The sequence below is a fragment of the Camellia sinensis genome, chromosome 12 (genome assembly GCF_055761805.1).
Source record: "Camellia sinensis isolate YWXY chromosome 12, ASM5576180v1, whole genome shotgun sequence".
Classification (NCBI taxonomy): Eukaryota; Viridiplantae; Streptophyta; class Magnoliopsida; order Ericales; family Theaceae; genus Camellia; species Camellia sinensis.
The window spans coordinates 59,771,875-59,792,947 of record NC_138972.1 but is presented as its reverse complement, the minus strand read 5'-3'; the positions used below and the strand labels follow the sequence as shown (position 1 = coordinate 59,792,947).

General features: G+C 37.6%; 1 protein-coding gene across 2 annotated transcripts; it reads left to right on the top strand.

Annotated features, from left to right (window-relative positions):
* The first annotated feature begins 7,061 nt into the window (after positions 1-7,061).
* LOC114296761 (disease resistance protein At4g27190) lies at positions 7,062-20,302 on the top strand. 2 transcript variants are annotated; one of them, XM_082898712.1, is made up of 6 exons: positions 7,062-7,209; positions 8,997-11,714; positions 11,800-12,171; positions 12,905-13,322; positions 19,687-19,714; positions 20,006-20,302. In XM_082898712.1, exons 2-4 carry the CDS (start codon positions 9,060-9,062, stop codon positions 13,310-13,312), a joined length of 3,435 nt encoding a protein of 1,144 aa, XP_082754838.1. In that variant the 5' UTR covers positions 7,062-7,209; positions 8,997-9,059; the 3' UTR covers positions 13,313-13,322; positions 19,687-19,714; positions 20,006-20,302. The 2 variants fall into 2 exon arrangements, with proteins under 2 accessions (XP_082754838.1, XP_082754839.1); XM_082898713.1 differs by having other exon boundaries at positions 19,919-20,302.
* The last annotated feature ends 771 nt before the right edge of the window (positions 20,303-21,073 follow it).

The following is a 21,073-nucleotide window of genomic DNA, read 5'->3' as shown; positions in this document are numbered from 1 at the left end:
GAAGATCGGTAGAAAGAGGGGTTGTGCGTTAAAAGAGCAAGGGGTTTCAGAGCACGAAACAAAAGGGTTTTTTAAAGCTTTTTGTGTCTGAAAATATATTGCATAAGTTGTTAAGTATTAGAAGTACGAATACAAAGAGCTTCCTTCAATATTGATACTTTTGGAGGGAAAAACAAAGCCCAGATGTTGAGGCTAGCTTCGAAGTAAGATATTTGGTTTCGAAGCCAAGTTTTAGCGCCAAAAGCCAAAAAACAACGTCTTCGAAACAGAGAAGCCGGCTTCGAAGCAGGTTTCCATACCCAAAAATATAAGAATACTCGAGTGTTTATTTTACTTCAAAGGGTTTAAAGACCTGTTTTTAGGTTTTTAACAAAGGTAATGCCCTTCGAGGCAAAACTTGAGATTCTTTAAGGATGGGATTTGGTATTCGAAACATCAAAACCAATGGGTGGTTTATATAAAAAGGAAAAATAGGGGGAGGTTGTCTATTAAACTAAAATAGCAGAGAAAATGGTCAATTTCAAACTAATCGATCATAATGACAATGACTAGATGTTGATTATGGCCAAAACAGACTTTAAGTATAAGATTGCTAGATCCGAAGAATTGTTTCTAATTGAAAATTAGCCAAAGCTGTCAACTTTATTCCACAAATTGGAAAAGTTCATAATTGGCTCTTTTAGTGTTTCATTTAAAACAATTAAGTCCAGATTCGAAGGATGAAATTGTTCAATTTGAAGCTCTGAATTGACTTTTAAAAGACAAGTGGAAGCAGGGTCAAACAATGCCAAATGAAGAAGAATTTTGTTTATATTCAAGCCAAAGCGATTACATCAGATGACCCTATCTCGGTATAAACTCGAGCTCATAAAAATAAGGAATGGAATAAATAACAAGATCATGAAATTTAGTCCAACAATGATCAATAAATTTTTGTTCTTTCCTTATTCTATCTTCTATGTCTTCTAACATTGGCTGCATAAGTTGATGTGTTCTCACTTCGTAGTAGAGCTCTTCTGCCTTTATTTCGAAAGACACCTCTTTCAATCCTTGTTCCAATTCGTCAATGTCTAAGTCATCCCAATACGCAGAATCTTTATTCTTGAAATCACCGAATTCTTTAATGAAGTTCTCTGCTTCGTACTGAGCATGAATTCGAAGAGATGAAAGTTGGTCTAAAGATTGTGTAGTAGCCATAGAATTTCGATGCCAATGGAGAAGCAATGGAAGTTGGTCCAGAAACATATGAAGTTCTGCCTGGGCAAGGGGATTAAGGACATGGCCCCTAGTCAGAATATCACAAGCCCATCGAAGGTTCTTGAGAGGGACTTCGTCCTCAAGAACATTAAAAGGCAAGTGAGAGAAAGCTGCAAGCAGAAGTTGAGCTTGTTTCCGCTCAGCTGGAGTAGGAGAAGGTAGAGGTTTATAAGTTGGAAAGACGTTATTCATGGATAGGGCAAGCTTTAGTCTCTCTGTCCAGCAAAGAGTTGGTAGAGGAGAATGTATGAATACTTCAACTTCGGGAGATGAAGAAGAAGGTGTGGACGCTTCTATTTTTGGAGATGACACGGGAGCAAAAGGAACAAAGGTATTAATATAATCAAGCCAGTCAGAAGAACAAATCTTCGCCTTCTGGGCTAAGAATGATGGGTTGTACCATTGTGCTTCTTCTAGGCGGCGGGCAGTGTGCACTATCTTTGTAGGCATGGAAGATGTATACCATGCTACAAGCAGATTCTCCTTCAGACTACGTCGATGGTCAATGGGCACGTAGGGATAGACCACTGAACTTCGAGCATAGGAAGGAAACTCTAAAGGGTCAGTGAACTCAACAAAATGATGGTTGATTCGCTCCTTCAAATCACAGGTCTCAGGTGTTGACCAGCTTGTCCAGTCAGAACCCTCAGAAGATGAAGAATTTGCAGCTTTATTCCATACAGAGACTTGTGAAGAAGAGTTTCTCACGTCCATATTTGCAACTTTTCGAATCAAAGGTTTGAGAGCAGTTTGTTCGAATTGTAAGGGTGAGTTATAGGAAGAACTTCTTATGTCTATACCTGCAACTTTCTGAATCGAAGGATTAAGAGCAATGTGTTCGTAATCCAAAGGTTGGTAATTTGCAAAGGCATTCATGACTTGAATATAGAAAGGTGGGTAAAGGTGGCTAATAAATACATGGACGTTCTTTTGAGGAGGAACAACATCGACATATGACTCTTCGTGTGCTCGATCACCGGAGGAAAAAATTTCGGCCATGAAATGTATCAGTCTGTTGGAATGCTAAGACAGTGGAAGTGCTTAAAGGATTAAACGAGAGTTTAATACAGATGGTGAGTGACAGTTGCATTTCTGGGTAGATGCAAAACCCATGCATGTTCTAAGACGTGGGGAAAAGACCCTGATCCACTAATATCACCAAGTCTTGGGTATATTAGTGCGGGGGGTAATGTTGGCTACATATTTTGTATGAGCCAGTGACAATTCGACGTGTGACAAAGTAAGGGTAATATGGGGAAACCAGTCAAGTCTCTGATCCTAATCATACACGTGGCGGTTAAAATTGGTTGTTATAAGATCTGAGTAACAGTAGATCAACAAAGAGATGCAAAGTGATGTGGCTTCAACGGTTACTCACATTCAAATTCAAAATATAGGAGGGAAGCCTAACCGCAAGTGAAAGCGTAGTGGAACTATTCATAAGGCAGCATGATCAGCGATTACAGAGAAGCAGTTCGACAGTTTGAAGTGTAGTTCGATGGTTATCTTTGGGCAGTATAAATAACAGGGAAGACCTCAGGAAAAGGGGGAGGCTCAGATCTAAAAAACCAGTCTTACTTTACATATTTTATTCCAGTTTTTATATTTCCTGTTCTTTACATTTCTGTACTTTAAATTCCTGCACTACACTTCATTCATAGGAGTAGTTTTCCAGTATATTGTCGCTGTAAATCTCTACGAGGCTGAGTTTGGATCATTGTAAGTCTTTCATACTAATGAAATGCTTCAATTGTTCTTTATTTAACTGTTCTTATTCTTAAATTCTCCTAAATCAAGCCACCAGTAAAAGTCCTCTTCATTGAGGCTGAAAGAACTATAACACAATCGTCTGAATAATTGGTTGGCAATTAAAATTCTGTAAGGGCTGATTGATCTTTGCTGGCATGCTCATAATTACGAAAATAACTTTCGAAAGCCAAAAAGCCAACAGTGTCCGAATATTTGTTGGCGTTACTGGCTAGGCAAGGATTCCAAAGAGAAGACAGATCGTGTTATTAGTCTTAAAGAAAATTTCAAATGCCAAAGAAAATTTCACGCGCGCGCATACACACAGAGTTGCCAAAGTTATGTCATATATGTATATTTGTTCATATAAGTTTGTTATTATACTTAATTTGACTATGCCAGTGGCAAAACTTAGATTCAAGCATAAATTTGAGTAAGAGCATTTTCAATCCTCAATCTCTTTTTGTGTGTGTGTTTGTTAAAGGTTGCTTAAAATTTCTCTGTGAAAAGACAATTTTCTCTGATTTGGTTAAAACACAGAGAAAATTATGAGCAAACTAGAGAAAATTAGTCAAATACACAGAGAAAATTGTGAGCAAATTACAGAGAAATTTTTGAGTAAATCAGAGAAAATTCAACCTAGAGAATTTTCAAAACACAGAAAATCAGAGAAGTTGAGCAAACTAGAGAAATTTTTTTGAAGAAATGTTGAGGGACCCCAACCATTATGAAAATATTATATGTCATTTATACTATAAAATCTTAATACCAAAGACCTTAAAAACAATTCCCCATAATATTATTAGAGAAATTTCAAGTCATCACAAAGAATTAAATTTCTATGATAAATTTATTTGTCAAATTTCTGAAATTTTTTTGTGAAGTTGAAATTTCTCTGGATTAAAATTTTTCTGTGAAAATGTTGAGAGACTCTTATATGTCATTTATCTTATAAAATCTTAATATTAAGGCCAAGTTTGGGTAGTTTAAAAAAAGCTAAAAAGCCAAAAAGTTACTCAAAAAGTTAAAAAGTCATTACTATTCACCAAAAGTCAACAATTACGGCTGCACAATTCTCAATTCTAATTTTCCCCTACAAACTAATTTTTACAATTTTTTATTACACATTTTTCCATAAAAAGTCAAAAAGTTAACCCAAACATTCATATTTTCAACCTCAACTTTTTAGTCTAAAAAGACAAAAAGTGCACTTATTTAGTCTTCCCAAACTTTTATACTAAAAAATCCTAAATTGATATCCGCTCTTCCTAGTCTTTTTGATTTTGTTAATCAGTAAGAGAAAAGTAATATTAGAAAACAAACAATCACTAAAATTAAATTTAATAATAATAATAATAAACAGTTATTATATATTACTGGGAAGAGAAATAAAAAATATCAATTTTTTTTTTTATAATAAGAACTAAACCTGTAACCTTATCTCACAAGTAATTGACCCAAGAGGCCTAGTCAACACCTAGTCAATATATGAACAGTATCAATCCGAGGTACTACCAATTTTATAGCCACACCGTTTAATATGTTTTTGATTGGCACTTTGTTGTGAAATCTAGCTATTATAAAAATATTATTTATCATTTATCTTATAAAATGTTAATATTAAGAATTTTATACTAAAAAATCTTAAATTGATACCTGTAACGCCCCGAAAATCAGACATGATATATCTATTTATGTAACAAAATCCACTTGATAGATAAACACATATATATAGCTAACTATTCCATACTTCTATTTCCATTAAATCCCAAATGCCAAATACATGTTGTTCACATCTCAATGCCCCAGTTCCAATCCCAAGCATGCATTTTACAACAAGTATGAAATAGAAACCAAACAAATAATAAGTGCCCTACAGGCTTACAAATTTATCCAAGAACATTCTTGGTTACACAAAATGGAGTTTCAACTCAACGCAAATACAGCCCTGGGCTTACATTCAACAAATAATCATAAACAAAAATGAAGTCTCAGCTCCGAGTCCTTCCAAGTCAATGCCTTGGCGGAGGCATATCACCTGTACCTGAAATGGTTTCCCTTATAGGGTGATCCATAGCCGAGTAGAGATATACTACACAACATATGGACCATGACAAAACTAAAGAGGAGTATGCTTATGCCATGCTCATGATAAAACAGTTTATCTCTCTTTTTATAAAAGCATGCAATGCTAAGATGCAACAACAAATATAAAGCCACTTTCATTTTAAACCATATCTGTTACATGAATACAAGCTCTGTGAATCTCTAGGTGAGTGTCTGTAAGTAGACCCTAATGCACTACCACTGTCATTTTTACCAGTAAACTGGAAGGCTCGATACCTAACCACGCAGTTCCACACCCATGCCCAGATTCACTAAGTATTCATCTTTTCGCAAACAGATACATTTACAAACATTTCTAAAAAATAGATACATTTCCAATGAAATGAATGTAATGCAATGTCCAATGCAACAAATGAGAAATGTGGTTCGATTTACCTAAGTCTCATGCCTTTCTACAACAATCATGGCTATCCTCCACCGATAGCCCAAAACAGAAATTTCTAAACAGATATTTAAACAATTAAATTCTGAAAATTTCAATAAATACAATCTATTCCACATCTCATCAAATATGAACAACTACACCAGTTTTCATATCACAATCATGTCCGGTAACCTCTCAAGGTCTATTTATAACCGTGTCGGTTTTATTCCAACAGATACATTAAGCAAAATAATACCGTTAATGCCCAATAAAACATCATTTTCTTTCCAAACTCATTCTCCCAGCATTATTCAACTATGACATCCTATTTTGATCAAAACTCCCAAAAGTTAAACGTAATTCCTTTGTTTTCTTTAAAAATGCTTTTTTGGTCACAAAACGGTAAAAATTTCAAAACCGATCAAATCGAAGCCCGTTTTTGTTCAAGTTTAAAACATAACTCTTTCATAACCTTACAAAGATATTCCAAGTTTACACTTTCACAATTTGGGCATCAACTCTTTATTTGTCTCTAAATTTCTCTTTTAAGCAAATAAATCACAAATTTTCTAAAAATTCTAATTAAATTATATACAACTCTAAGCTTCATATAATCAAGTAAAAGTACATAAAGAAGTGTAGGAAAAATCCCTACCTCAAGCCAATAAGCTTTCAAATTTTTCGGCAACAGAAATTAAATTTTTTTGAAGCCAAACGATGCATTTTCCGCCATCTACGTTTTGATCCATAGCACTAGGCGTCAAAATGACTTATACTAGATCAAACCCATGAAAAAACCCATGAAAAATCAACATTAGAACCCTTTTTCTCTTCTTCTCACGGCAAGAACTCTCAAAGTTTGACAAAAATTCCATTTGGTCCCTTTGATAGATATTTCTTAAACAAATATCTAACTATATATATATATATATACAAACCTATATATATATATATATATATATCAATTAAAAATACATTTCAACATCTTTAATGACAAAAGTAAATATAACATTTTCTCACCACAAAATATATTTCGTTTAATGGTACACACCATAAATATTCACAACTTTTTTTTATGGTAATTAAATAATAATAATAAAACCACAACAATGTTACATGGTTACTAATGAGTCACGATTCAATCAATTGAGTTCAGAATGAATGAAGTTTAATAATTTAATATAAATCTCCAACTGAGATTAAAGTAAAAATTTAATTTGATTCAACTCGTTCCAATACCCACTTTTCCTAGTCTTTTTGATTTTGTTAATCAGCAAGTGAAAAGTAATAAATATAAGAAATATTACATCAAATTAGCTTACTATAATAACTAGAAAACAAACAATCAGTAAAATTAAATTTAATAAAAAAAAAAAAACAATTATTATATATAACTGGGAAGAGAAATAATAAATATCAATTTTTTTTTTAATAAGAATTAAATCTATAATCTTATCTCACAAGTAATTGACCCAAGAGACCCAGTCAACCCGTAGTCAATATAGTACATGTGAACAGTTTCAATCCGAGGTACTACCAATTTTATAGCCACACATCGTTTAATATGTTTTTGATTGGCACTTTGTTGTGAAGTCTTTGTTCTCTCTCTCATCTGCTACTTGCTACTTGTGAATCTCATCCCCGAACTCTTCATTATTCCATTTTTGTAACCACAATATTTTCCCAATTTAAGGACAAAGAAGAAAAAAAAGAAGGTATGTCTCATGTCTGTAATCTTCCTAATAATTTCCTTTTTATTGCGGATGTTTAATGCTTTTCTTTTTGGATTTGGAGTTAAAATCTAAACTTTAGCTACTAATTTTTAAAATTCACAATCAATTTACTAATTGGTTAATGATCTGTTTCTTCTCATAATTGGGATTGAATTTTATAAAATTATAAGAAGATATCTTATTGAAGATAGATTGATAACTTTGAAGCAGAGGATTTAATAGCAGCATGAGACTTGTAATTGTTGTACAAGTAGAATTTTTGTGGTAGGATTTCACATCACTATTTTTACAAGTTATTTGAAATCCATCATTATAAATCTCAAATTTGTTCTTGACATCTAAATCTAAAATTTTTTAGAGTATTTCTAACCCTTCACTATTTTTTCTCATCTAATTTGATTTCAAATTTGAGTAAAAAACTTGATTTGATATGAAGGATTCTAACCCTTTTATCAAATTTGATGAAAAATTATCTCTAATGTTTTATCTTTTTAAATTTTCATCAAATTCAAATTTGATAAAAAAATATTTCTCTGATGAAAGGATTGGAGATGCTTTTACATTGGATTAAATGCTATACTCCTTAAATTCTTAATGTCAAATCTATTCATTTAAACTGTGATTGATTCATTTTCTAGAGTATGAGTAAATCTTGATTCTAACTAGGGCTGGGCAACAAACCCACCCGCCCGCACGAACCGCCCGATCCTACCCTACCCGCAGTGCTTTGGGCGGTTTCGATGTAGGTAGGCGGGCGGGTGCGGGTCAAGAAATTGGCAAAAGATCGGGTTCGGGTCGAACCCGACCCGCCCGCAACCCGCAGTTTTTTTTTTTTTTTTTTTTTTTTAAAGAAAAAATAACTAGTTATTATTATTATTTTTTACATTTTGGATGGATGGAGATAACTAGTTATTATTTTTATTTTTACATTTTAGATGAAAGTAAAATTTATTATATGGGCACTTATATACATTATCATGATCTAATGATATTTAAATTAGTGTTACTAGTTTGACTTTTATTTATACATATAAAAAAAATCATTATATTCTATTAGTCTAGTAGACACAGTTAAATATGATATTTTGAATTGTCATTCTATTATCACATTATTGCATATTAAAAGCTAAACAGTGAAGATTAATCCACTATTAAAATTAATGTTACTAGTTTGACTTTTAAGGGTTTGTTTTTGCATATTTAAATTAGTGTTACTAGTTTGACTTTTAAGGGTTTGTTTTTGCAAGCTAAGGAGGAAGATTAATTACTATCCTCAAACATGGTTCCATATCATCTTATCTAACATGTAGACTATTTATTATGATCATGAATTGTATATCTTGTAATTTAATTTATAACTCTTCTTAAAAAAAAAAAAAAAGTGTTTAGAAAGTAACAAAAAATGTCAAATTTGCTTAAGTTAAAAAAAAAAAAAAAAAAAAAAAAAAAAAAACCTAAACCGCAAACCGAACCGCACCCGCCCGCACAAACCGCGAACCGCATCGCGGGCGGTTGCGGGTCCATTTTTCCCCAACCGCATAAGTGCGGGTCGGGTCGGTTTTGACCCGCACCCGACCAAAACCGACCCGCGAGCAGCCCTAATTCTAACCCTTTTACATTTTCACACAACAGAGTCAAGGCTATTGGCTTGTAATTGAAAAGAAAATATAAATAAAATCTGCAACTCTTGAAGCAAAAGTTGTGTATTTTTATTTATTTATTTACAACAGTTAGTTCTTGTTATTAATGTTGTACCCTTTCGTTTTCAGCAATTGAAGAGGGAGAGATAGACATAGAGCAAAGGAAAAAGAGGAAGAGAAGGAAAAACAAAAATGATTTGTTTGACCCAAATCCTTAATAAATGCTCGGACGCAATCGAAAAATGTTGCATAACAGCTTGGGATCACATGGGCTATGTGATTCACCATAAGAAGAATAGTAAAGAACTCCAAGATGAAAGCGAAAAACTTGAAAATGAGGTGAGAAGGATCGATGGAAGGGTTGAGAGAGCCAGAAACAACGGTGAAATCCCTGAGGCTGATGTTCTGCAGTGGATAAAGTCAGCAAATGAGATGAACATAGATGTGGTGGCATTTCTAGGAAAGGGAGAAAACAAGTTGTGCTTCAATTGGTGTCCGAATATTTATTGGCGTTATTGGCTAGGCAAGGTTTCCAAAGAGAAGACAGATCGTGTTATTAGTCTCAAAGACGAGGGTGAGAAGTTTATGACATTGGAAGTGTCACACCCCGTACCTCATATGAAATTTGGGTACAATTTCTCTCAAGGTTACGAGGATTTTGATTCGAGAGCAAAGATCTTTAAAGAGATCATGAAAGCTTTGGAAGATTCGTGCGTTAAAATGATTGGTGTATATGGAGCAGGCGGTGTTGGCAAGACCACTATGGTGGTAGAGGTAGGCAAGCTAGCAGAGCGAAATGGGCTTTTTGATGATGTTGCCATGGCAACTATTTCACAAACTCTCGATGAGAAAATTGTTAAAGAAAAGCTTGCGTCCCAATTGGGACTAACACTGAATGGAAATGCAGGTCAACTATATCGTAGATTGAACAATGGGAAAAAGAACCTTGTAATATTGGACGATGTTTGGGAAAATTTTAACTTTGCAGACATTGAAATTCCAATTACAAATGGCAATATGGGCTGCACAGTTGTGATAACGTCACGGAAAAAAGGCTTTTGCCAAATGATACGAATGCCAGAAGCATCGACAAAGGAGATCCTGATCGGTGTCTTAGAAGAGCCTGAAGCATGGACCCTATTCAAGAAAACCGCGGGAATTTCAATTCATTCTGATATCCCCTCTGAAGCAAAGGAAGTGTGTGACAAATGTGGAGGCTTGCCAGTTGCTATACGTGCAGTTGCAGCAGCATTAAAAGGTAAGGGCAAGCATGCGTGGAAAGATGCACTTCGACAACTAAAAAATTACAAGCTGAAAGAAATTGCAGGTATTGACCCAGATTTGTTCATCTCCTTAAAATGGAGTTATGATCGTTTAGAACCCAAGGATGCACGGTCATGCTTCTTGCTTTGCTCTTTGTTTCCGGAAGATGCTGAGATTTCAATTGATGACTTGGTGAGATACAGTGTTGGGATGAGATTGCTTGATCAAAATCTGAATATATTTGATGAAGTAAGAAACAGAGTACTTGCGATGGTTGATGTCCTCAACCAATCTTGTTTGTTGTTAGATGGCACGAACGAAAATGTGGTCAAAATGCACGATGTTATTCGAGATGTTGCAATAACAATCGCGGAAGAGGAGAAAGGATATCTCGTGAAACATGTTATCAAAAAATGGCCAGAGAAAGACACATATGAACATTACTCGGCAATCTCATTAAGGTTCACCACAAATATTCAAGAGCCTCCCGATGTGTTGGAATGTACAAAACTCCATACCTTGGTGTTGAAATGCAGGGACTCTTCACCCACAAATGTTAAAAATAGTTTTTTCAATGGGATGGAGAACAATCTTGAAATCCTAGATCTGAGTGGAATGCCATTAAAGAGCTCCCCGCCATTGCTTCTAAGGTTGGTTAAGCTTCGGATGTTATGTCTAAATGGCCTATCAAGGGACATAGCTCTATTGGGGAGATTAAAGAACCTTGAGATACTTAGCCTTCATGGGATCGAGGAGCTGGCACCAGAGATTAGAGAGTTGACTAGTCTACGGTTGCTAGATTTGGAAAATTGTACCAACTTAAGAGTAATTCCGCCAAATGTCATATCGAAATTAACACAACTGGAGGAATTATACATTTCAGATACCTTTGACCAATGGGAAGTTGAAGGAACTGACCAACAGCGAGAGAACGCAAGCCTCCTCGAATTGAATTCGCTGACACTATTAAAGACTTTAAAAGTTCATATGCCAAGGTCGATGGGCTTGCCCAAATTGACTCGATTTAGTATATCAATTGGGGAAAATATTAAATATAAGGAAAATTATTTCTCAACAAGGATCTTGAAACTCTCTGGCATTCCTATAGAAAACAAGTTTCGAGATGTGTTGGAGAAAGTTGAAGTGCTATATTTGAATAAATTGCCAGGTCTGAAAAAGGTTTTGCTTCATGACAGAGATGGAGGGGGGTTTCTTGAATTAAGGCATCTTGAAGTTATAGAATGTAATGATGTTGAATGTCTTCTTGGAATGCCCGCAAGGCGTCTAAAAATTCAACCACAAAGTCTGCCAGGTTCTTTTTCTAAATTGCGCGAGTTACATGTTCGAAATTGTGGATTCAAATGCCTCTTCTCACTCTCCATTGCAAGAGTTCTTGCGCGCCTCACACATCTAGAAATAGAAAACTGTGAGGATATGGAAGAAATTGTTGGAAACGAAGGACAAGAAAATGATGAGGAAATTATTTTTCTCCAACTAAAAATAATGACGCTGCGCAACATACCCAAGCTCAGGAGCTTCCTTTCGAACAATTCTAACACTCCGCAACCTCTCTTTTGTGGAAAGGTGTGTTTTTTCTAGTAACTTTTTATGTTTATTTGCCAATTCTTGGTAATTAACAGAACAGAAGTTAATATATCAAATTTTGCAGGTGGCATTCCCCGCTTTGGAGGAATTGAGAATTTTCGATGTACATAATATATCAGTGGTATGGGACAAACATTTAGAACCCCTTGTCCAAGAAGAGAGAGAATCCTTTTGTCAATTAAGAAACCTAGCGCATCTTCGACATCTATATATACACAGATGTGCAAAATTGAAAGCAATAGTAGCGGCCAATAAGGAAAGAGGAGATAACAATAACCCTCTCGTATTCCCTCAACTGTTTTCTATAGAACTAAATCAGTTGGAGAAGCTCAAGAGTTTCTATGGCAGTTGTGGACCTGAAGAAGAAAAAGAAGAATCAACAAAGCATGAGCTCATCGTGGAAATTCTCGAACCACAACCCCTCTTTAACCAAAAGGTACGATTGCTATAAGTTTTATGAGTTTTTAGAGGTACTAAATTTCGAATTATTCAGGTAAAATCATAAACCTCTTTCAAAAAATTGAAGGTATCAGTAGTAACTCTTTTTCGAAAATAAAAATAAAAATTTCCATGTAGCGGTGAATTCATCTTGCGTAGTGTCACCAACGTATAAAAAATGACGGATGGGATTAAGTACACGAGTCTTGTCTCTTATTGACCCAACCATATTGTTTTGGTTGTGTCTCAATTTTGTTTAGTTAGAAACTTTCTACTAATTATTCCTTTTCTTTTAGTTCCCAAACAAAGTAAGATCTACAATGGTAGGTGTGCAGAAATAACACAGAAATTATATTGTGGTTGAGATTTATTTAAAGTATGGCTCACATCACATTCCTAATAAATTTCAGCTATACAATATATTTTCTGTGTACTTTTTGTATTCTAATTTTGTGCACTTAACATTTTTGAAAGATTGATAGCTTCCAAAAGGTCTTGAAACCTAAATTACATAGACTCTAATAAACCAAAACCTTACACTTAAAATTATGCCCCATTACAAGAGATAATATTATTTCCTACCCCTGAATCCTAATCACAGTACCTATGAACTCTAACAGTATGTTTGTTCACTTGCTTAGGAAATCAAAGCTCTGCCCTTTTATTGGTCTTTCTTACGTAAAAGGTTAATAATTTTCTCATTATTCCTTTTGTTATTATCAATAATACAGGTTGTGTTTCCTTGCTTGGAAGTCTTGGAAATTTGGAGTTTGGGCAACATCAAAGAGATATGGCATAGCACACCTCCAACCAACTCCTTCAACAACCTAAGACATTTGGCTGTGTTCGATTGTCAAAACTTATTGAATATTGCTCCATCAGAACTACTTGGAAGTTTGCAAAACCTACAATTCCTCAACGTCGAAGATTGTGGCTCCCTAGAAGAGGTATTCAAAACCGGAGGATCAAATGTTGAAATCAATCACGTGCTCTATCAATTAAAACAAGTTATGCTGTTAAATTTACCACTCCTGACAAGGTTTTCCTTTGGGAGTACATTGCCACCCATGGTAACACGGATAATACAAGATTGCCCCTCCTGGATAACCTCTATGGATCCCGACATACAAGAAATGTGAGAGAAGATTGTTAGAATTTACCATCACCTACCACCACTACCACCTCACCTACTCCACTAAACCTAACCCACTCTACCACTACCACCTACCACACTTCTCCTACTCTCCACCTACTCCCAAACACACTCCTATATAATAGGAATCTTTGTAATTGTAATAGAACACTACATCAAAATACATCAATCAATAATACATAAATTATTACATGGTATCAGAGCCAGGTTAAGAACTTAGTGATTCCGCTTCACCGGCGGGCGGCAGCCTCGCCTTGGCCGTCCGCCGGACAAACCCAGAACCAAGATTTTCCAGTCCAGAACCAAGTCTCCGAAAAGTAATCCCAAAAGTGAGCTCAGAATCCAACCCAACATCCAAAAACTCCGACCCATCTGGTTTCTTCCCAACCAGACCCGTTTGACCACTGCCCTGGCCCGACGCACCAAGCCTCCGTGGATCCGCGATAGTAGTTGGGTTCAGAGTCTCCAACCGAAACCCTCCGCCGCCATTGCTGAACCTAGAGAATAGCTTCTTCGCTGGGTGGAAATCGACATTTCTGCTGAACAGAGATTCGATTGACGGCGGAGCCGAAGAATCCGATGACCCATCTGGGTGTGAATTGGGTGTGATCAGAGTTTCAGCCATCACAAGAGAGGTCTCAGTAATTGAGTACAATAGAGATCTTCAGATGCTGGCTCAGTCTCTCTCCTCTCCACGGCCTTTCTCTCTCTACAAGATGCTGGCTCAGTCTCCGGCTTCTTCTCCGACCAAAACTCCGGCGGCTCCCGCAACGGCTTTCTCTTCAACCGGACTCCTCCGCCGCCGGGAAGTGAAGGAAGTGGGAGGACTAGGAGCTTCCTTGCTACATTACCAGCTTTCTATCGTCATCTGCGGATTCGGCTTCAACTCCAAGACCGATCTCACCATCGAGTCGTGGGCTCACCACAAAGCCCTCGACCAAATGAAGTTCTCTGCCTCGTCATGGCTCGCGGCCACCGCATCGAGTCGGTGCCAGAGATTCCTCTCGTTGTTAGCGATTCCACTAAGGGAATCGCGAAGCCCTCTTCGGCAATCACAGCTCTGACGCAGATCGGAGACGACAGTACAGACGGGCGAGAGGGGGACCTCACCATCTCTCTCTCTCTCTTGCGGAGAATAAAGAAGCACAGAGAAAACAAAACCGGGGTGCCCACTCATCTCTCTCCCACCAGGCTTTCCCATTCATATATTTTTATTATTATTCTTATTATTATTTCCCTTCTTTTAAAACCAACCCTCTCTCTACACAGACAAAAGTCGAACCCCTCTCCTGATTCTCATTTTTTACTTTGTCAGACTCCACAAACAAATACACTCATCCACCGTCCAAACTTTCTTTTTTATTATACCTTTATTTTTTATTATCCATCTTAATGGGTGCTCTTGATTCGGCCTGTTCCCCACTCTCACCTTTCTTATTTTTATTCATCTTTATCTATTCATCATCCTCATGTATATATAAAAAAAAAAAAAAAAAAAAAAAACCTAATTTTACCAATTTACACAACACCCGTATTTTATTCATCTCAGGGATCAACCCCGATCCCAATTTTACACACACAAAAAAAAAAAAAACAAAAAAACAAAAAAAAACAAAACAAAAAACAGACACACAAACAAAACAACCACACCAACAGTGGGATTTTTTCTTCTCTACTCTGCTGCGGGTCTCTTCTTCTTGTTTTTCTCTTGGGTGTCCCTTGACGGTGCTGCCTCCGTGCTTCCTCGACCACCAAGCCAGTTGCCTCCTCCCTGCTCCTCCACTGCAGCATATGGCGGCCCTCCAAATCGGAACATCACGGTGGCCTTCCGCTTCAGCTCCTTATTTTCCGCCTTCAGCACACTTATCTCTGCTCGCGCATCCTTATACATGCGTTGGAGCAGAGCCAGTTGGGAGTTTAAATGCTGCACCTCATTTGTCCTACTCTGCAGCCGGTTCGACAAATTTGTGACCGCCGTCATGCTTTCCACACATGCCTTCAAAGTATACTGATTGGCCTCCACATCCGACTGCCCTGCCATTCTTTGCTCCACAGACCGCATCGGAAAGTTCAACGGAGCAAACTCCGGGGCGCTTGGTTGAGGTTCCAGTGCCACCGCACCCGTTTTCTCTCTTGTTGACTCATTGAGGTCGGGAAAGAGAGTGAGTAGACCTCGGGATGAGGATGCCGTATTCTGGGTAGCTGAACGGGAAGAAGAGGCCATTGTTCAGATGTAGAAATTTAATGTATGAAGAGAAATAGAGAATTGTATTATTGATTGATATTTGTTGTGTTTACAATGAGTCCTATATATAGAAGATTAGAGGAGGTAGGTATGTAGTAGGTAAGGAGTAGGTGAAGTGGAGGTGGTAGTGGTGTAGTGGGTTAGGTTTAGTGGAGTAGGTGAGGTGGTAGTGGTGTAGTGGGTTAGGTTTAGTGGAGTAGGTTTAAGTGGGTGAAGTAGGTGGAGAGTAGGTGAATTTTAACAGCCCCCCGCAAACTCAAGGGGGATAGGAACTAACCAACTTGAGTTTGGAGAGAGTAACAAAACAAGAAAATACATAAAAATAAAAGAGGATAAGAGACACTGTATGGTCGTGTCAGACCATTGGTGAAGACACTGGATGATGGTGTCATAACGTTGTAGAGGACACTGTATGGGGGTGTCATAACCATGTAGAGGACACTATATGGTGGTGTCATAACGGTGTAGAGGACACTGGATGGCGGTGTCAGACCGATGTAGAAGACAGTTTATGGGGTCATGTCGGACCGTTGTAGCAGACACTGTTGTGACAGTTGTTGTGACAGTTTACGGAGTCTTGCTGGACCCTTGTAGAAACTAACCGGAATCAATGTCGGGACAGTTTACAGAGTCTTGTCGGACCCATAAAGGAGCTAACCGGAATCAATGTCGGGACAGTTTATAGAGTCTTGTCGGACCCTTGTCGGGACAGTTTACAGAGTCTTGTCGGACCCTTGTAGAAACTAACCGGAATCTATGTCGGGACAGTTTACAGAGTCTTGTCGGACCCTTAAAAAGTCGCACCCTTAAAAGGTGTGCCCAATCTTTCAAAAGGCGTGCCATCAAAAGGCGTGCCCAATCCATAAAAAGACGTGCCATCAAAAGGCGCGCCAGACACGCGGCGATGCACGTGATCGACAGTGCGCGTGTCGGCCGCTTCGTCATGTGCTATATAAATGAAGGCGGAGGCTGAGAGAACATGTGGAAATCAAACCAGTCTGAAACCTCTGAAAAACTCTTCGTGGGCTGAGAGAGATACACTGGTAACACTCTGTAAACACTCTGTAACCAACCCATCTCTGAAACACTCAGCAACCATAACATGGCCTCTTCTTCCCGTCCAGCTACCCAGAACATGGCCTCCTCTTCCCGTGGTCTGCTTACGCTCTTTCCAGAACTGAACGAGTCCACAAGAGAAATAACTGGTGCGGTGGCCAGTGAACCCCAACCAAACACTTCTGGGTTTGCTCCTTTGAACTTTCCGATGCGGTCGGTGGAGCAAAAAATGGCGGTGCAAACTGATATTGAGGCCAATCAGTATACTCTGAAGTCATGTGTGGAAACCATGACGGCGGTCACAAACTTGTCGCACCGGCTGCAGAGCAGGACAAATGAAGTGCAACAGTTAAACTCCCAGTTGGCTCTGCTCCAACGCATGTATAAGGATGCGCGAGCAGAGATAAGTGTGCTAAAGGCAGAGAACAAGGAGCTGAAGCGGAAGGCCACCGTGATGTTCCGATTTGGAGGGCCGCCATATGCTGTAGTGGAGGAGCAGGGAGGAGGCAACTTGCTTGGTGGTCTAGGAAGCATGGAGGCTGGGCAGTCACGGGACAATCAAGAGAAAAGCAAGAAGAAGAGACCCGCAGCAGAGTAGAGAAGAAAAATCCCACTGTGGGTGCGGTTGTTTTGTTTTTTGTTTGTTTGTTTGTTTGTTTTTTTTTTTTTTTTTTGATGTAAAATGGTGATCGGGGTGAGTCCCGATATGAATAAAGCAAGTGTGTTTGGCAAACTCGAATGGTAGGTGTGGTAATGCAGAAAAATCAACTGGAATGAATTTTTTTTTTTTTTTTTTTTTTTTTTGTGAAAATAATAATAATAATAATAATAATAATAATAATAATAATAATAATAATAATAATAATATTGGTATCATGGAGTGGGCGGTGGTACAAAAATATTGTGTAGAAAAAGAGGGAGATGGTGGAAAATTATTGTTTAGATAGAGAGAAGGCATGTGAGGTGTAAAGTGGAGGACAAAATAAAAGAAAAAAAGGTGGGAAATGTGATGATTTATGTCCCTTCGCACAAAAACAGTACCACTAAAAGATGTTGTGGCTGCAAAGCCTGAAAAACTCAATGCATCAGTGGTTGATGGCGGAGACAATTGGAGTGTGGGACAGAGACAGCTTCTGTGCTTGGGGAGAGTCATGCTGAAACACAGCAAGATTCTGTTTATGGATGAAGCAACGGCTTCTGTCGACTCCCAGACCGATGCTGTCATTCAGAAAATCATTCGCGAGGACTTTGTGTCGTGTACAATAATCAGCATAGCTCACAGAATACCCACAGTTATGGACTGTGACAAAGTGATGGTTATGGATGCTGGATGGGCAAGGGAATATGAAGCCCCATCTCAGTTGCTCGAGAGGCCTTCGTTATTAGCCCAGCAATACTCAGATTACTATGCATTTAGAGGCCATGAGGTGTACCATTCAAGGAGGGGAAGAAAAGAGGGTCTGAGAAGCTTGATCAGAAGCAGGTTGTCCATAGGAAGTCCATTGATGCATTTGGACAGAGGACTTCACAGTATAGAGGTGTCACAAGGCATAGATGGACCGGTAGATATGAAGCCCATCTATGGGACAACAGTTGTAAGAAAGTTGGAAGAGGCAGGAAAGTGAAGGTATGTGTACAAAATTCCAGCGGGCAGCGAAGGCAAGGTTGCCGGCCGGCTGCCCGCCGGTGAGAAAACAAAATACGGGCCTAAATCTTATGGCTCTGATACCATGTAGAAATTTAATGTATAAAGAGAAATAGAGAATTGTATTATTGATTGATATTTGTTGTGTTTACAATGAGTCCTATATATAGAAGATTAGAGGAGGTAGGTATGTAGTAGGTAAGGAGTAGGTGAAGTGGAGGTGGTAGTGGTGTAGTGGGTTAGGTTTAGTGGAGTAGGTGAGGTGGTAGTGGTGTAGTGGGTTAGGTTTAGTGGAGTAGGTTTAAGTGGGTGAAGTAGGTGGAGAGTAGGTGAATTTTAACAATGTTTCAGAGAAGGGTTGGATACAAAGTCTTTACCGAGTGTTTCAGAATGACAATGTTCAGAGGTTTCTCTCAGTTTTTCTGTCTCAGCTTCTGCCTCAGCCTCAGCCTCCGTCTTATAGCCGAGGCAGCCACGCGCATCGCGCGCCTCTTACCACCAGCCGACAAACGGGCGCGCCAACCAAGGCACACACGTGCCTCGCCATCATGTCCGGCACATCTTTTTATGACTTGGGCTCGCCTTTTGATGGCACGCCTTTTTATGAATTGGACACACCTTTTGAGGGTGCGACTTTTTATGGGTCCGACAAGACTCTGTAAACTGTCCCGACATTGATTCCGGTTAGCTCCTTTATGGGTCCGACAAGACTCTGTAAACTGTCCCGACATAGATTCCGGTTAGTTTCTACAAGGGTCCGACAAGACTCTGTAAACTGTCCCGACATAGATTCCGGTTAGTTTCTACAAGGGTCCGACAAGACTCTGTAAACTGTCCCGACATTGATTCCGGTTAGTTTCTACAAGGGTCCAGCAAGACTCCGTAAACTGTCACAACAACTGTCACAAAATTGTCTGTTACAACGGTCCGACATGACCCCATAAACTGTCTTCTACAACGGTCCGACATGACCCCATAAACTGTCTTCTACAACGGTCCGACATGACCCCATAAACTGTCTTCTAAATCGGTCTGACACCACCATACAGTGTCCTCTACAACGTTATGACACCACCATACAGTGTCTTCACCAATGGTCTGACACGACCATACAGTGTCTCCTATCCTTTTTTATTTTTATGTATTTTTTCTTGTTTTGTTCCTCTCTTCAAACTCAAGTTGGTTAGTTTCTACCCTCCTTGAGTTTGCGGGGGGCTGGTATGTATTATTGATTGATGTATTTTGATGTAGTGTTCTATTACAATTACAAAGATTCCTATTATATAGGAGTGTGTTTGGGAGTAGGTGGAGAGTAGGAGAAGTGTGGTAGGTGGTAGTGGTAGAGTGGGTTAGGTTTAGTGGAGTAGGTGAGGTGGTAGTGGTGGTAGGTGATGGTAAATTCTAACAAAGATTGGTGAATCTTTTTCCATTTTAATGAAGAGGTATGTATTTGATTCATATTGTAGTTATCCAAAATCTTCTATTCATTATTATTTACTTTTGGTAGCATATACTTATTGATTAATGCTAATAATGTACAACAGTAATGCGATCGAGGTTGTACTTCTGATGGTTCAATATAACACTCATCAATGTAGCAGTTTCAAAATTTTATTGATGTCTTATTTATGTTTGACTCCCTGTAGTTGTTTGTTGCCCATAATTGCATACAAGTGATTCAATATTGTGCTACGTTCCACCAATGTTTGCTCTGCTTTTGTGTGAAACTCCAGATTACCAAAGAAAGTTGGGTCCTATGTCGAGGTACAAAAGATGGTGGAAGGCAAAAAATATGCTGGATGGTGATTTTTTATTTTATTTATAATTAGAATCAATAAAAAGTGAGAATTTTTTTTTTTCTTTTTTTCTTTTTTTAGTAAGTCCCTTGATTTGGACTGTATAATATTATTTATCAACTCTTTATTTTATTTTTTTCAGTGTGTACACATCCTTAACAACCAAGAGTTATCTTGGTGGTCTTGTGTTCTGTTTGTATATATGCTTTGTTTAACTTTACTGTTTTTTGGATTTCTGTATGTAACACGACCCACCCAATTCCCAATTCCTTTGCCGATTCACATGAGAAACCTCTAACTTTGTGTTTGGTTGAGAGATTTGAAAAAAGATTTGGAAAGAAAAAGAAAAATGGTAGGTGAAATGTGAATAAAGTATAATTATATTTTATTTACTTTCACACACTTTTTTCCTTTAATGCTGTATTTGATTAAAAAATTTAAAAAGTGAAAGAGATTTGATCCCGGACTCTAGCTTTTCCTCTTTCTTGGGTTTAATTTTCTTCCACCTCCGACCACAAATTTACTTCTTCCCATCCTTCTCACCTTCAGCCACACACTGACCCACCAACCTGAAAATCTATTGAATTGAATCACATATGTAAGAAAATTGGTGGATTTTCATAACGGTAGTTATTTTATTTTATTATATGGTTTTGTAGTTTGTTATTTATAGTTCATAGAATCTTTTTGTGTGGCGCTTTGAGACTTTGTTATTTGAGAAAATTATTAAAAATAAAATATCTAGGATTATTATAAGTAAATATTGAATCTTTAATTTTTTACCCTTAATTTTTGATTTGTTTTTAATTTAAATTATTTTTCTATTTCATTAAATAAAATGGACCCAAAAAAAATGATATTTAGTCATTTAACTCAATGAAAAAGAGTATTTTAAACATTTTATATAAATTTACACTGAGTTTAATATAAAAATATTATTTTTTTTTGGTTTTAATCAACAAAAATAGATAAATAATTTATATTGAACACAAATCAAAATATTGA